The following is a 17,526-nucleotide window of genomic DNA, read 5'->3' as shown; positions in this document are numbered from 1 at the left end:
GAAATGACCCCCACAGCAACTTTCAAAACCCTTTCTGTTTCTGTTTATTATTACTAATACTTTCATCTGTTGAAATACAATATAATATCACAAGATAACAATTTAACAGTCAATGGTCAGCGATTAAGTGGCACCAGTACCAGCAATTATGCCAGATGAGTCTCGATAACTAATGTTTAATTTCAACTCCCTGTTATAAATTAAACAACCTCACCTTAAAGTTCACATCTAACACCAGCATCTTCACCATGACTACAGTTGTGTTCACCGACACCATTGTTGCCACAAGCATATATGTTTTGTTCGGATCCGTCACATTGTACATCATCCAACCAGATTTCACCAGTTCCTTCTCCGTAACTCGCAGAACTAGTTGCTGCCTCCGCCGCAGAATACCCAAGTTGTCGACACGCAACGTCGGCTTCATCTTTGCCCCAGCTGTCATCACAAATTGTTCCCCAAGAACCATTTATGAATATTTCTATCCTGCCTTCATAATATGTGGTGCCGCCAACTAGTCTTACTTCTGATAAAGGTAAATAATTTACAAAAAATAACTTTGAAAATAACGTACAACGGGCTTCCTTAGGCGATGTATTTACAAAATATACTTGTCCAAACAAGCTTGGTCTCCGTCAACTAATGATGACTTGAACGCAGCTTTATCGCGAAACTAATCTAATTATTTATAATGGTATACTGAAGATACTCATTTGCCACGTACCTTAGCTGATAGAACTAAAATTCTCTCCAATCGAATGTTATGTTTGTTGTTGAAAATATTCACATTTAGATCCTGCATTAAACATTAATATTCCACGACAGAAGCTTGAAGATTGAATGAGTTATAACGACACAATAACTCGACAGTTTGTAAAGTCAGCAAAATGCACACAGAAAGTATGGTAGAAAGGCCAAGCTTTGTAATTATACATTTGAGATAAACCTTGAATGAATGTAATACTCATATGAAAGGGGGATATCTAACTTAAATATATTCAGTTACTGCTTTTCTGTGTGTGTCTTTTCTTTAGTGTCACATCATATCCACTTTAGTTTTAAGAATAATGTTGCGTGAACAATTATTTTAAATCAGTTGTAGCCTTCCTCTTGCAACACTTATTATACGACAGTTATTTTTACGACGCTTTAGCAACCACGAATGCAGGAGAAGCCCGCAAGAGCTTATGGATAACAAATTTCACGTGGTGTGGCTTCCAGTTCAACATTTTAACTCAAATTTGGAACCTTTCTAATTAGAAAGTCATTTCAGATGGGAAAATCGTACATTGATCTTGGATGAAAAATCCATCTTATTATGACCCGTCCCGGGTCAAACCCGGGACCTACCAATTGCTAAGTATTAAATGCTGCCGCCTTTATCCACTCGGCCAAAGCACCGGTGACGTATTTCAGGAAGTATATAGGAATGTAACAAATCATGAATACCGACTAGGCGTAATATTGCCATCAACAAGTTGGGAGTGATTACTAACATAATATACCTTGGGAATTTGTTAGTTAATTCAGGTTGAAGCAATTTCGACACTTGGGCAAATGCATTCATATATCACATACTAAACGTAATTCTAACCTTAATTTATATTTCAAATATCTGCTAAATGTAGAATGAACTTACGTGGATTTTCACATTTTACTCCAGCATCTTCACCATGACCACAGTTGTGTACACCGACACCATTGTTATTACAAGCCAAGATATGTCCTTCGGATCCGTCACATTGTACATCATCCAACCAGATTTGACCAGTTCCTGCTCCGTAACTCGCAGAACTAGTTGCTACCTCCGCCGCAGAGTACCCAAGCTGTCGACACGCTACGTTTGCATCATCCATACCCCAGCTGTCATCACAAATTGTTCCCCAAGCACCGTTTAAGAAGATTTCTATCCTGCCTTCATCATCTGTGGTGCCGCCAACTAGTCGTACTTCGGATAAAAGGTAAATATTTAAAAAAAAACATTTCAAAATAACGTACGACTTGTTTTCTGATCCGATGTATCTAATAATTATGCTTGCCCAAACAAACTTGGTTTACGACAACTAATGACGACTTGAACGCAGCTTGATCACAAAAATAATCTGATTTTGTCTTTGTATAATGGTAATCTGATTTTTATTATATGCCCCATGCCTCAAGCGTTTTCCAGTTGATAGGACTCAAATTCTCTCAAATGGTATGTTATTGTGTTTTGAAGTTTACATTTTTTCCCTGCATTAAACATTAATATTTCACGACAGCTTGAAAGAAGAAGGAATCAGTTGTAACGACACAATAACTCGACAGCTTGTAAAAGTCAGCAATATGCACAGAGAAAGTCTGGTAGAATGACCAAGCTTTGTCATCATATAGTTGACACAAGCATTGAATGAATTTCATATTCATAGGAAAGGGGGTATTTAACTGAAATATATTTTGGTGCTGCTTGTGTGTGTGTCATTGGGGGGGGGGGGGGGATGATGTTGATTGTCACATCATATTAACTTTAGTGAAAAAGCAGAACTAGTCTTGACTTGAAATTTTTCCTAAAATAAAACTTCTCACTGAAGATTACTGTCTCTACCTTTAGTATTCAGAAAAAAAAGTAATCATTGACACGTTAACACCAAGCGAGCACGTGCAAAATTAGACCAAAATAGAGTTATCATGGGCGGCGATCCGTACTTCCGAGTGGGGGGGGGGGGATATGACCTTGTTGACTATCTAAGCGTAGCGCCACCATGTGTTGGCGCGAAGCGTACACGAAAATTTTGGGATTTACAAACCCTCTAGACGGCCGGAAACGGCACTTCCCGAGGTTTCCAAGCGGCATATACCCAACTTTAAAATAGGGATATCATGTCCGAAATATCTCATAATCAGGATCCAAAATACTTTTTTATTTTTTATTTCGGGTGTTATTTTGGGAAAATTGCCCCTGTCAATCTTGTTTCAGGCGCTACGTTAGAATGTTCGAGAGCTCTTTTATATTATTCGATGAAGAAAATGGCCTCATGCAGGCTATTATAGGCCTATACACATGCAATACACACTTACACATAGTTACATTCCTAGGTACCGATTGCTAGGGCATCCAGGTGAAACGTGTATTAAGCATTACCCTGGTAACATGAGATTCTCAGCGGTTCGAGGGAACATGTACGTGTGTAGGCCTACTATAGGGCCTATATGAATACTATGAGGGTGCATATATGTACTATATCAATACCGTGGGCGCAATAATACATTTTGTTGTTATAGGGCCAATGAAGCCTACAGTCAACTATTCTTGCTTTATAAAGACGGTTTATTTGAAAAGATCGCACTGCGTTTATGGTAGGCGAGAAATGAAGCGAAAAAAGAGCCGTACATTCACGATGATGCATATAAAGGCATGAAAATATTCTTATCCCTGGCATTTGGTGGGGGGATATGGTGTATTACATCCCCTCCACCCATTTTCATGGGGGGATATATCCCCCCTTCCCCCCCCCCCCCCAGGATCGCCGCCCATGAGAGTTACGCTTGTATTTGATTCCTATTAGTACTTAAACTTCTCGCTGATTTCAGGCACTTCCAGTACAACATACTACAGGTTAATTTTTGGTAGATATTGTTTTCCTCAACTGTATTTCCTACCTAACTTATGATAACGTAAGTTTATAATTAATTCGTTTAGTAACAATCTGTAAAAAAAAAATTAACCCAATCTTTGGGATATTATGCGGGTATACGTCGTATCCAGTTTGTCGCCACAAACACACTCACTTTAAACGGTGTTGATTCGAAGGGCCTCTTTTAGATCTTACATAGGTATACGTTATCATGTTTAACGTTGTCTGCTCTGTGTGTGTGCTCTCGTAGCCATTTTACTAACGCGATGGTTAAAATTCATATCAGTCTTTAATTGAAACTTTAAAAATATTATTCAGGAAGGAAGAAGGAATGTAACTTATCACGAATACTGAAAAGGCATAATATTGCCCCCAACAAGTTGCGAATATTTTGTGACATAATCGTACCTTAGGAAATTGCTAGGTAATTCATGTTGAAGTAATTTTGGCATATGATTAGATATAATCATATCTTACATATTAAACGTAAACTCTAACCTCAATTTATATTTCAAATATCTGCTAAATGTAGAATGTTCTTACTTTCTTTTCCACATTTCACTCCAGCATCTTCATGATGACCACAGTTATGTACAAGGACGCCAACTTTATGACAAGCCAATATATTTTCTTCGGATCCGAAACATTGAACATCATCCAACCAGATTGGACCAGTTCCTTTTCCGTAACTCGCAGAACTACTTGCTGACACTGCTGGACCTAACCCAAGCTGCCGACAGGCTACGTTCGCATCATCCATATCCCAATGATCATCACAAATTGTTCCCCAAGCACCATACATGAAGATCTCTGTCCTGCCTTCATAAACTGTGGTGCCGTTAACTAGTCGTATTTCTGATAAAGGTAAGTATATTAAATAAAACATTTCAAAATAACGTACAACGGGTTTCCTTAGACAATGGATTGAATAAATATACTTGCTCAAACAGACTTGGTCTACGTCAACTCATGACGATTTGAACGAAGCTTAATTGCATAAATTATCTGATTTTATATAATGATATTCTGATTGTTGTTATGTGCCACATAACTCAAGCTTTTTCTAGATCACATGAACTCACATTTTACCAAATCTTCTTGTGTTTTGCAAATTTACATTTAGATACCGCATCAAACTTTAATATTACACGACAGCTTGAAGAAGAAATGAGTTGTAACGCCATAATAACTCGACGGCTCGTAAAGCCAGAAAGATGCACATGATATCTGGTCGAATAATTTTACTTTATAATTATGTAAATTGACATGAGCCTTGAATGAAATTAATACTCATATGATAGGGGTATATTTAGCTAAGATAAATTCAGGTTCAGTTTGTGTGTGTTTTTGTTTTTATTTTTATTGTCGGATATCACATCATATTAACTTAGGTGGAAAGCAGAATTAGTCTTGACTCGAATATTTTTCCTGAAGTTAAACTTTTCGATGAAGTATTACGCACTTTACCTGGTTTCTTAAGAACGAAAGTCATCTCTTACACTTTATCCCTTAACGAGCACGTACACAATTGGTACGAATGGAGCAATATTATTGTTTGTCTCATTATAATATTAAAACTGCCCACTGACTCTAGGTAATACCAGGACCAGATACCACAAGGCCTGTATTTCGATAACTTGTTCCTTTTCTATGCTTCCTACTTAATTTATGATATATATATATATATATATATATATATATATATATATATATATATCGTAATAGGTCTGTCGCCACGAACGCAAAGCCTATCAACGGTGTTAATCCGCCGGACCTCTTTTAATTTAATTTTTACCGAATTTAAGCGACCAAGAAAGTGGGAGAAGCCCGCAAGTGCTGGTCGATTACAAATTTCACTTCGGGTGCCTCCCAGCATATAAACTAACTTTGAAATATTCTTAATGTAGAAAGCAATTTTAGATGGGAAAAACATAGATTGCTCTTCGGTGAAAATCCCATCTTGTTATAAACCGAACCGGGATCGAACCCAGCACCTCCCAATTGCTGAGTATCAATACCACCGCCTTTATCCACTCGGCCACAGCACCGGTGACATATTTCAGGAAGTATATAGGAATGTAACAAATCATGAATACCGACTAGGCGTAATATTGCTATTAACAATAGCAAAGTTATAACAAAGTCATAACATTGCCATCAACAAATTGCGAATGTTAAATAACATAATTCTACCTTAGCATTTTACCTATAGATTCATTTTGAAGTTAATATTCACATGATCAAATGCAATCATGTCCATGGGCGGCGATCATGGGTGGGGGACGGGTGGGGACATGTCCCAAAATATTTTAGGTTGGGGATATAGTATCTAATATCCCACCCCTCCCCCAATATTTGAATGCATAGTTTTTGTGTTGTTATAAATAGGAAATAATGCGTGAGATTATTTATCCAAATTATATTTGGCGGTGGCTAAAACTTCATCCAACACATGCTACATGAGGTTAATGACTCTTCGTTGTCGTTTCTGTGACCTGTGACCGTATAGCATGTTGTCACTCATGATTATTATTATAATGTCTGTACATCTCTTGTGTATGAGTGTAAATACGTACAATCATATATATGATCCACATCGATATGGGTTCACTGGGTTTCCATTTGGCCTGTTTCCTACAAGATTTCTAACCACAGGCGCGTAGCCAAGGTGTGATATCGAGGTAGTATATATATAGTAGCCGTTATAAGACGTTTTAATATTTGTACACTAATAAGTTAACTGTGTCTGAATACTCGAAAATTCCCTGACCAACATTCTTCATCATACTTCCCTCAACTCGTGCAAATTTGACCGGTCTGGAAGGCGTTGAAGGTTTTTTTTTCTATATTATCATCTATAGATGAAATTTTGTGCAACATTATGGGTATGTTTTGAAGTGAATTTATTATTCAAATTCTGAACAAATAATGGGCTTAACACCTTGAAAAGTAGAGCTGACGGGTATTGTGGGCCGTTGACGAGTATTTCGTAGTATTACCTACAAAAGCAATGATCCACAGGAGCTGCTATGAGGTCGAACATGATGTGTGACTGATGGCAATCTTGAAAAATATTATGGATGAAAAAAGAAAAAAATATATAGAAAGTTGCTACTCGCCTGCACCCAAGCAAATTTACCCCCCCCCCCCTCCCCCCATATTTGGTAGAAATCGCCGCCCCTGATCATATCTAACATACTAAACGTAAACTCTTAATTCTCTAGCATAATCTTACCTGGAATTTCACATTTTACTCCAGCATCTTCATGATGACCACAGTTGTGTACACCGACACCACTGTTTTGACAAGCCAAGATATGTTCTTCGGATCCGACACATTGTACATCATCCAACCAGATTTGACCAGTTCCTGCTCCGTAACCGGCAGACGAGACTGCTGTGATAGCCGCACTATACCCAAGCTGTCGACACGCTACGTTTGCATCATCCATACCCCAGCTGTCATCACAAATAGTTCCCCAAGCACCATTCATGAAGATTTCAATCCTGCCTTCATAATATGTGGTGCCGCCAACTAATCGTACTGCGGATGACGGTAGATATATCACAAAAATAGCATTTCAAAATTAACGTAGGACGGGTTTCCTTAAGCAATGTATTTATTAAATAGACTTGCCCAAACAGACTTGGTCTACGTCAACTTGATGACGACTTTTGGTTGCGCTACAGAACTCCAATTTTCTCTAGATCACATGAACTTACATTTTACAAATCGACTCTTCTTGTGTTTTGCAAATTTAATTTTAGATACTGCATCAAACATGAATGTTCCACGACAGCTTGAAGAAGGAATTACTTGTAACGCCACAATAACTCGACGGCTTGTGAAGTCAGCAATATGCACACAGGATATCTGGTCGAATGACTTAGCTTTATAATTATATATTTGACATAAGCCTTTTATTACTCATATGACATGGATATACCTAACTTATCAAACTTTTCGTTGAAGCGTTACGGTCTTTTTCCTGTGTCTTCAAAGTGAAAGTCATCATTGACACTATACTTCTAAGCAAGCAAGGGCAAAATTGGACCAGAATGGAGCAACGTTTTGTGTGTCTCTTTTAAATAAAATAAAACTGGTCACTGTCTCCTGGCAATTCCAGTACAACATACCACAGGGTATTGTTTTAGATAATTTACTTCTCAACTATACTTCCTACCTAACTGATGATGACGTAAGTTTATAATGATTAATTTACTGATACTCTCAAATAAGATTTTGACCCAATCTTTGGGATTTAATAGGGTATATGTCATATCCGCTCTGTCGCCACAAACGCACACACTTTAAACGGTCCACTGAAATTATTTCCTCGATTCTGATTGGCTCTCAGCGAGCCAATAGGTTTCCGTACGTATATACAACTAGTTAACAAGTCAAAGGACACAAAAATACAGACAAATGCCTTTTTTTCGTGTACACTCACTGGCTGGCACACACTCGCTCGCCGTCTTCATGACCACTGCATATTCGACTAGGCCTATCATGATTCATTGACTGAATACATTTTGAAATTATGATTATAAAACTAAAAGTATTGCATCTACGAATGTACACAAACACCTCGTTCATATGTACATCGGCTACATGTATACAATTACAAATGCACTGTGTTTTATTGTGTTGTATACTATACACAGTACAATAGGCTACATTACATGTGTTGTGTAGAGCGGAGTCAAGCAAGTAAACAAACGATCGAGGACTGCCTATAATGGGCGGAGTAGTTGGGAATAGTTGCTTCATTGTGTTAAAACACTATAAACTTTCGTTCATATTTACCTACCAACAGTTTTGGAAAGTTGCTAATGTGAATATCTTGAATATGTCCGTGTTGATTACACTGATATCGACAGAGTATGGAGGGATCCATGTTGAATACTAAAGTATATCAAGTGCTCGCTGAGAGCCAATCAGAATCGAGGAAATAATTTCAGTGTCAGTTCAGTTTGAAAAAAAAATATTCGCCGCCGGGCCACTTTAGATCTTTCATGGGCATACATATTTTATTTTACCTTGCATGCTCAGTGGGTGCTCTCGAATCAAGGTGGAATCAAGGTGGTTGAAATTCATGTCAATCTTAGATTAAAACTTGAAAAGCAGTCTTCTCAAATTGGTGGTAGCATATGTACCTATTTCGATCTTGCACAGTTGTTCTGACATAAATCGGTTGATAAAAGTGGAAGCGATGCCAATTGATGCCACCATGATTAAAAATTATATTTAGTAAAATTATCGTTACTCAATTTCGAATAATGAGTCACATATGAAAATACCTCAAGAAGGTTCTCAAATCAAAAGCAAGAATATCATTTAAAAATCTTTCCAATTTACTGTCTTCAATACGCACGTAGACCGTTACAGGCTACACCGACATCTTCTGCGTGAGAATCTTCAGATGTGTCGGTCTGATGAGGACATTGCAACAGGCTAGTCTCTTGGCCTTCACAATTGACCTCATCGATCCATATTGGTCCAGTGCCCTGCCCAAAGTGGGCACTCCTGTATCCAGTGCCACCATATGGAAAACCGAGTTCACGACAAACAACACCCGCATCAGTATCATCCCATGGGTCTTCATCAACGGTACCCCATTCTCCGTTCATGAACAACTCCACACGTCCTGTGTGGATCCCTTCGCCATTTACCAATCTCACTGTAATCGGAGAAAACATTTACTACTGTAGCATGGCAGCCTACTTCTTTTATTTCGTAAAGATTTTTTGTAAAGAATTTTCAAATATAAGAATCATGGTATTCGGAACATTATTTTAAATAAGTTTTTTATGACGCTAAAGCGACCGGGAATGTGGAAAGAGCCCGTAAGAGCCGATCGATTACTAATGTCACGTCCGGTGGCTTTCAGTTCAACATTTTAACTCAAACTTTGAGCCTTACTAATTTTGAATGCCACAATAGATGAGGAAAACCGTTGATCGCTCGAGACGAAAAACCCACATGAGATTGATTCGTCCCAGGATCGAACCCAGGACCTCCCGTTGCTAAGTCTCAAATGCCACCGCCTTTATCTACTCTGTCACACCACCGGTGACATATTTCAGGAAGGAAGAAGGAATGTAACTTATACTTACAAGGCAAGTTGCGAATGTTTAGAAAAATCATTGTTCCGTAAGAAAATTGCTAGTTCAGTCATGTTGAAGTAATTTTGTCATATGATTAGATACAGTCCTATCTCACATACCCAACGTAAACTCTAACCTCAATGTATATTTCAAATATCTGCTTAATGAAGAATGATCTTACTTGGAATTTCACATTTTACTCCAGCATCTTCATAATGACCACAGTCGTGTACACCTACACCACGGTTTTGACAAGCCAAGATATGTTCTTCGGATCCAATACATTGAACATCATCCAACAAAATTTCACCAGTTCCTGCTCCGTAACTCGCAAAAGAGAATGCTTCCACAGCCTTACTATACCCAAGCTGTCGACACGCTACTTCGGCTTCATCTATGCCCCAGCTGTCATCACAAATTGTTCCCCAAGCCCCGTTTAAGAAGATTTCTATTCTGCCTTCATAATCTGTGGTGCCGCCAACTAGTCGTACTTCTGATGAAAGGTAAAAATTTTTCAAAAATAACATTTCAAAATAACATACGACTTGTTTTCTGAGGCGATGCATTGAATAATTATACTTGTCCAAACAGACTTGGACTACGACAACTAATGACGACTTGAACGCAGCTTGATAACAAATATAATCTGATTATTTATGATGATATTCTGATATTTTTTTCTGTGCCACTTACCTCAAGCTTTATTTTAGAGGATAAGAATCGCATTTTCTCAAATGGAATGTTATTGCGTTTTGAAATACACATTTATTTCCTGCATTAAACATTAATGTTCCACGACAGCATGAAGAAGGAATAAGTATTAACGGCACAATAACTCGACAGCTTGTAAAATCAGCAATATGCACACAGAAAGTCTCGTAGAATGACCAAGCTTTGTAATTATATATTTGATATAAGCCTTAAATAAATGTAAAACTCATAATAAAGGGGGTATTTAACTAGAATATATTCCGGTGCTGCTTATGTGTGTGTTTTTATTGGTTTTTGTTTTTCTTTATTTGGGAGGGGGCAAAGGGGTGGGCGGTGGTTGTTTAGTGTGACAACATAATACCTTAAGGGAAATAACAGAATTAAACCTGACCTGAATATCCTTTCAACAGTAAAACTTCTAGGTGAAGCATTACGTTCTGTACCTGGTGTCTTCAAAACGAAATTCATTATTGACATCCAGCCCCACCCCCCCCCATGTTCACAATTGGACAAGAAATGGAGCGACGTTATTGTTTGTCTCATGTTAGTGCAACCCGCACACTGACTCTGGGAATTTCCAGGACCAGATAGCACGAGGTACGTTTGTTGACAGTTTGTTCCTCAAGTATGCTTCCTACTTAACTTATGATAGCATACGTTATAATTAATTATTTAAGTTTTTTGACAGTTTGTTCCTCAAGTATGCTTCCTACTTAACTTATGATAACATACGTTATAATTAATTCTTTAAGTTTTTTGACAGTTTGTTCCTAAAGTATGCTTCCTACTTAACGTATGACAACATACGTTATAATTAATTATTTAAGTTTTTTGACAGTTTGTTTCTCAAGTATGCTTCCTACTTAACTTATGATAACATACGTTTTTAATTAATTATTTAAGTTTTTTGACAGTTTGTTTCTTAAGTATGCTTGCTACTTGACTTATGATAACATACGTTATAATTAATTCTTTAAGTTTTTTGACAGTTCGTTCCTCAAGTATGCTTCCTACTTAACTTATGATAACATACGTTATAATTAATTATTTAAGTTTTTTGACAGTTTGTTTCTCAAGTATGCTTCCTACTTAACTTATGATAACATACGTTTTTAATTAATTATTTAAGTTTTTTGACAGTTTGTTTCTTAAGTATGCTTGCTACTTGACTTATGATAACATACGTTATAATTAATTATTTAAGTTTTTTGACAGTTTGTTTCTCAAGTATGCTTCCTACTTGATTTATGATAACATACGTTATAATTAATTATTTAAGTTTTTTGACAGTTTGTTTCTCAAGTATGCTTCCTACTTGATTTATGATAACATACGTTATAATTAATTATTTACGTTTTTTGACAGTTTGTTTCTCAAGTATGCTTCCTACTTGACTTATGATAACATACGTTATAATTAATTATTTAAGTTTTTTGACAGTTTGTTCCTCAAGTATGCTTCCTACTTAACTTATGATAACATACGTTATAATTAATTCTTTAAGTTTTTTGACAGTTTGTTCCTCAAGTATGCTTCCTACTTAACTTATGATAACATACGTTATAATTAATTCTTTAAGTTTTTTGACAGTTCGTTCCTCAAGTATGCTTCCTACTTAACATATGATAACATTCGTTTTTAATTAATTATTTAAGTTTTTTGACAGTTTGTTCCTCAAGTATGCTTCCTACTTAACTTATGATAACATACGTTATAATTAATTATTTAAGTTTTTTGACAGTTCGTTCCTCAAGTATGCTTCCTACTTAACTTATGATAACATACGTTTTTAATTAATTATTTAAGTTTTTTGACAGTTTGTTCCTCAAGTATGCTTCCTACTTAACTTATGATAACATACGTTATTAATTAATTATTTAAGTTTTTTGACAGTTTGTTCCTCAAGTATGCTTCCTACTTAACTTATGATAACATGCGTTATAATTAATTCTTTAAGTAATAATCTCAAATAAGATTTGACCCAATATTTGGGATGTAACACGGGTATATATTTTATCGGGTCTGTCACCACCATTCCCACCCTTCCATCTGTGTGTATCCGCCGGGTTTCTTTGAGATCTTTCGTAAGCATATATATTATATTTAACTGTGTATGCAACTGTATGAGCAACTTCATAAGTCCTGTGTAGTTTGCTTCGCCATTCACTAGTCTCATTCGGAGAAAATCACATGCGAGCTAAGCTACTTACAAACATCATTTTTCACCTAATACATATCTTGGTTTTTTTAGAATGTTTTGAAACGAATTTTCTAATTTTAAGAATCATTGAATACGAAAAGTTACTTTAAATCATTTTTAGCCTTTCTCTTGCTAACTAATAATCAGAAAGTTATTTTTACGACGCCTAAGAGGCGACGAATGTGAGAGGAGCCCACAAGGGGTTATCGATTACAAATGTCCCCTCAGGGTCTTCCAACATAACATTTTAACTCAAATTTGGAATCTTTCTAATTTAGAAAGCCATTTCAGAAGGGGAAACCGTAGATTGCCTTTAGATGAAAAACCAAAATGATGATAACTCGTCCCAGGATCGAACCCAGGACCTTTCAATTGCTAAGTATCAAATGCCACCGCCTTTATCTACTCGGCCACAGCACCGGTGACATATTTCAGGAAGGAAGAAGGAATGTAACTTATCATGAATACTGACAAAGCATAATATTACCATCAACAAGTTGAGAATGCTTAGTGACATAATTTTACCTAAGGAATACCTAGCTAAGCTATGTTCAAGTAAGGTTGTCACATTATCATGTGCAATCATAACTAACATACCAAACTTAAGCTTTAACAGAAAATAAGATTTCAAATATCTGCTAAATGTAGAATCATCTTACCTGGGATTTCACATTTTACTCCAGCATCTTCACCATGACCACAGTTGTGTACACCGACACCCCTGTTATTACAAGCCAAGATATGTTCTTCGGATCCGATACATTGTACATCATCCAGCCAGATCTGACCAGTTCCTTGCCCATAACTCGCAGAACTAGTTGCTACCTCCGCCGCAGAGTACCCAAGTTGTCGACACGCAACGTCGGCTTCATCTTTGCCCCAGCTGTCATCACAAATTGTTCCCCAAGCACCATTTAAGAAGATTTCTATTCTGCCTTCATAATCTCCGGTGCCGTCAACTAGTCGTACTACGGATAACGGTAAATATTTTACAAAAATAACATTTCAAATGACGTACGACTGGTTTCATTAGGAAATGGATTGAATAAATATGCTTGCCCGAAAAGTTTTGGCCTACGTCAACCCATGACGACATGAACGCAGCTCTACCATTATATTGATAATATGATATTTGTTTTGTGCCACTTACCTCAAGCTCTTTCTAGATGATAGGGACTCAAATTCTATCACATCGAATCCGTATGTGTTTTGCAAAAAATTAAATTTAGATACTGCATCAAACATTAATGTTCCACGACAGCTTGAAGAAGGAATGAGTTGTAACGGCAGAATAACTCGACGGCCTATAAAGTCAGCAATATGCACACAAGGAGGTCTATTAGAATGACCAAGCTTTGTAATGATATGTTTGACAAAAGCCCGGAATGAATGTAATACTCATATGAAAAGGGGGTATTTAACTTTAAAAAAATCTGATCCTGCTTGTGTGTGTATTTTTTTTAGGGGTGTTGTGGGGTGTCACATCATAGTGACTTTAGTGAAAAGCAGAATTAGTCTTGACCTGAATATCTACCCTAAAATAAAACTTATCGTTGAAAAGCAAGACGGTCAATACCTTGTATCTTTAAAACGAAAGTCATCACTGAAATATCCCCTTCCCCCTCAAGCGAGTATGTGCAAAATTTGACAAGAATGGAGCAACTATATCGTTTGTCTAAGTTTAATACTCAACCTGCTCACTGACTCTAGGCACTTCCAGTACAACATACTACAGTTTTATGTTTAGATTTGTTTTACCTCTTTTTAATTATATTTCCTCATTTTAATTTTCAAATCTTTAAGAATAATAACGTACGAATATTTTGAATTATTTTTATCCCTCTTGTTCACATATAGTCAGTCAGATATTTTGACCAACATTAAGCGACGATGAAGTGGGAGAAGTCCGAAAGGGTTTATCGATTACAAATTGCACGTCGGGTGGCTTCCAGTATAACATTTTTACACAAATTTGAAATCTTTCTAGTTTAGAAAGCAATTTCAGATAAGAAAACCGTAGCGTTTTCTTAGATGAAAAACCAACCTTATTACAACACTAGCCCAGGACCTCCCAATTGCATAGTATCAAATGCCACCGCCTGTATGCACTCGGCCACAGCACCGGTGACATATTTCATAAGGGAAGAATGAATATTACTATTCATGAATACTGTCAGGACATAATATTGCGATCAACAAGTTGCAAATGTTTAGTAAAATAATTGTTACTAGTTTACTAGTTAATTCATGTAAAAGTAATTTCGTCACATGATCCAAATGCAATCATATCGATACAAAGCGTAAACTCTGACATTAGTCATATTTCAAGTATATGTTAAATGTAGAATGGTCTTACCTGGACTTTGACACTTCACTCCAGCATCTTCACCATAATATTGCCATCAAGAAGTTGCAAATGTTTAATAACATAATTGTACCTTAGGAATATACCAACTAAGTCAAGTTGAAGTAATTTTCCCCATGATTAGATACAGTCATATCTCACATACCAAACGTAAACACTTACCTCAATTTATATTTCAAATATCTGCTAAATGTAGAATGATCTTACCTGGAACTACACATTTTACTCCAGCATCTTCACCATGACCACAGTTGTGTACACCGACACCCCTGTTATTACAAGCAAAGATATGTTCTTCGGATCCGATACATTGTACATCATCCAACCAGATTTGACCAGTTCCTTGCCCATAACTCGCAGAACTAGTTGCTGCCTCCGCCGCAGTAAACCCAAGCTGTCGACACGCAACGTCGGCTTCATCTTTGCCCCAGCTGTCATCACAAATTGTTCCCCAAGCACCGTTTAAGAAGATTTCTATTCTGCCTTCATAATCTGCGGTGCCGTCAACTAGTCGCACTACGGATAACGGTAAATATGTTACAAAAATAACATTTCAAATGACGTACGACTTCTTTCATTAGGAAATGGATTGAATAAATATGCTTGCCCGAAAAGTTTTGGCCTACGTCAACCCATGACGACATGAACGCAGCTCTACCATTGTATTGATAATATGATATTTGTTTTGTGCCACTTACCTCAAGCTCTTTCTAGATGATAGGGACTCAAATTCTATCATATCGAATCCGTATGTGTTTTGCAAAAAATTAAATTTAGATACTGCATCAAATATTAATGTTCCACGACAGCTTGAAGAAGGAATGAGTTGTAACGGCAGAATAACTCGACGGCCTATAAAGTCAGCAATATGCACACAAGGAGGTCTGTTAGAATGACCAAGCTTTGTAATGATATGTTTGACAAAAGCCCTGAATGAATGTAATACTCTTATGAAAAGGGGGTATTTAACTTTAAAAAAATCTGATCCTGCTTGTGTGTGTATTTTGTTTAGGGGTGTTGTGGGGTGTCACATCATAGTGACTTTAGTGAAAAGCAGAATTAGTCTTGACCTGAATATCTACCCTAAAATAAAACTTATCGTTGAAAAGCAAGACGGTCAATACCTTGTATCTTTAAAACGAAAGTCATCACTGAAATATCCCCTTCCCCCTCAAGCGAGTATGTGCATAATTTGACAAGAATGGAGCAACTATATCGTTTGTCTAAGTTTAATACTCAACCTGCTCACTGACTCTAGGCACTTCCAGTACAATATACTACAGTTTTATGTTTAGATTTGTTTTACCTCTTTTTTAACTTTATTTCCTCATTTTAATTTTCAAATCTTTAAGAATAATAACGTACGAATATTTTGAATTATTTTTATCCCTCTTGTTCACATATAGTCAGTCAGATGTTTTGACCAACATTAAGCGACGATGAAGTGGGAGAAGTCCGAAAGGGTTTATCGATTACAAATTGCACGTCGGGTGGCTTCCAGTATAACATTTTTACACAAATTTGGAATCTTTCTAGTTTAGAAAGCCATTTCAGATAAGAAAACCGTAGCGTTTTCTTAGATGAAAAACCAACCTTATTACAACACTAGCCCAGGACCTCCCAATTGCATAGTATCAAATGCCACCGCCTGTATGCACTCGGCCACAGCACCGGTGACATATTTCATAAGGGAAGAATGAATATTACTATTCATGAATACTGTCAGGACATAATATTGCGATCAACAAGTTGCAAATGTTTAGTAAAATAATTGATACTAGTTTACTAGTTAATTCATGTAAAAGTAATTTCGTCACATGATCCAAATGCAATCATATCGATACAAAGCGTAAACTCTGACATTAGTCATATTTCAAGTATATGTTAAATGTAGAATGGTCTTACCTGGACTTTGACACTTCACTCCAGCATCTTCACCATAATATTGCCATCAAGAAGTTGCAAATGTTTAATAACATAATTGTACCTTAGGAATACACTAGCTAAGTCAAGTTGAAGTAATTTTCCCCATGATTAGATACAGTCATATCTCACATACCAAACGTAAACACTTACCTCAATTTATATTTCAAATATCTGCTAAATGTAGAATGATCTTACCTGGAACTACACATTTTACTCCAGCATCTTCATGATGACCACAGTTGTGTGCACCTACACCACGGTTTACACAAGACAAAACATTATGTTCGGATCCGTCACATTGTACATCATCCAACCAGATTTGACCAGTTCCTTGCCCATAACCGGCAGACGAAACTGCTGTGATAGCCGTACTGTATCCCAGCTGCCGACAGACTACGTCCGCATCTTCCTTGCCCCAATAATCATCACAGATAGTGCCCCAAGCTCCATTCAGATAAATTTCAACTCTGCCTTCGTAGTCCCCGATACCACCTACAAGTCGAACTGGGCGCCAAAATAAAAACAATACAAATGCCTTTAACACGGACAGATGACAATTAAATATGACGAAAGGAAGCTTTTTTAAATAACGACCGTTGTTT

At 36.8% G+C, this 17,526-nt stretch overlaps 1 protein-coding gene across 1 annotated transcript in view; it reads right to left on the bottom strand.

The window, feature by feature from the left end:
* The window catches only part of LOC139977990 (uncharacterized), a 94,249-nt gene that overhangs the window by 612 nt on the left and 76,111 nt on the right, over positions 1-17,526 (bottom strand). The window contains exons 29-37 of the mRNA XM_071987882.1: positions 17,120-17,428; positions 15,206-15,514; positions 13,293-13,601; positions 9,904-10,215; positions 8,990-9,295; positions 6,850-7,158; positions 4,158-4,469; positions 1,640-1,948; positions 215-526 (exon numbers count right to left, since the gene is read on the bottom strand). Coding sequence (XP_071843983.1) covers positions 216-526; positions 1,640-1,948; positions 4,158-4,469; positions 6,850-7,158; positions 8,990-9,295; positions 9,904-10,215; positions 13,293-13,601; positions 15,206-15,514; positions 17,120-17,428 — 2,786 coding nt within the window. The 3' untranslated portion in view covers position 215. The remainder of the gene's footprint in view (positions 1-214; positions 527-1,639; positions 1,949-4,157; positions 4,470-6,849; positions 7,159-8,989; positions 9,296-9,903; positions 10,216-13,292; positions 13,602-15,205; positions 15,515-17,119; positions 17,429-17,526) is intronic.

The sequence above is a fragment of the Apostichopus japonicus genome, chromosome 12 (genome assembly GCF_037975245.1).
Source record: "Apostichopus japonicus isolate 1M-3 chromosome 12, ASM3797524v1, whole genome shotgun sequence".
Taxonomy (NCBI): domain Eukaryota; kingdom Metazoa; phylum Echinodermata; class Holothuroidea; order Aspidochirotida; family Stichopodidae; genus Apostichopus; species Apostichopus japonicus.
Note: the sequence above shows the minus strand (reverse complement) of the source record. Positions and strands in the feature narration are given on the sequence as shown.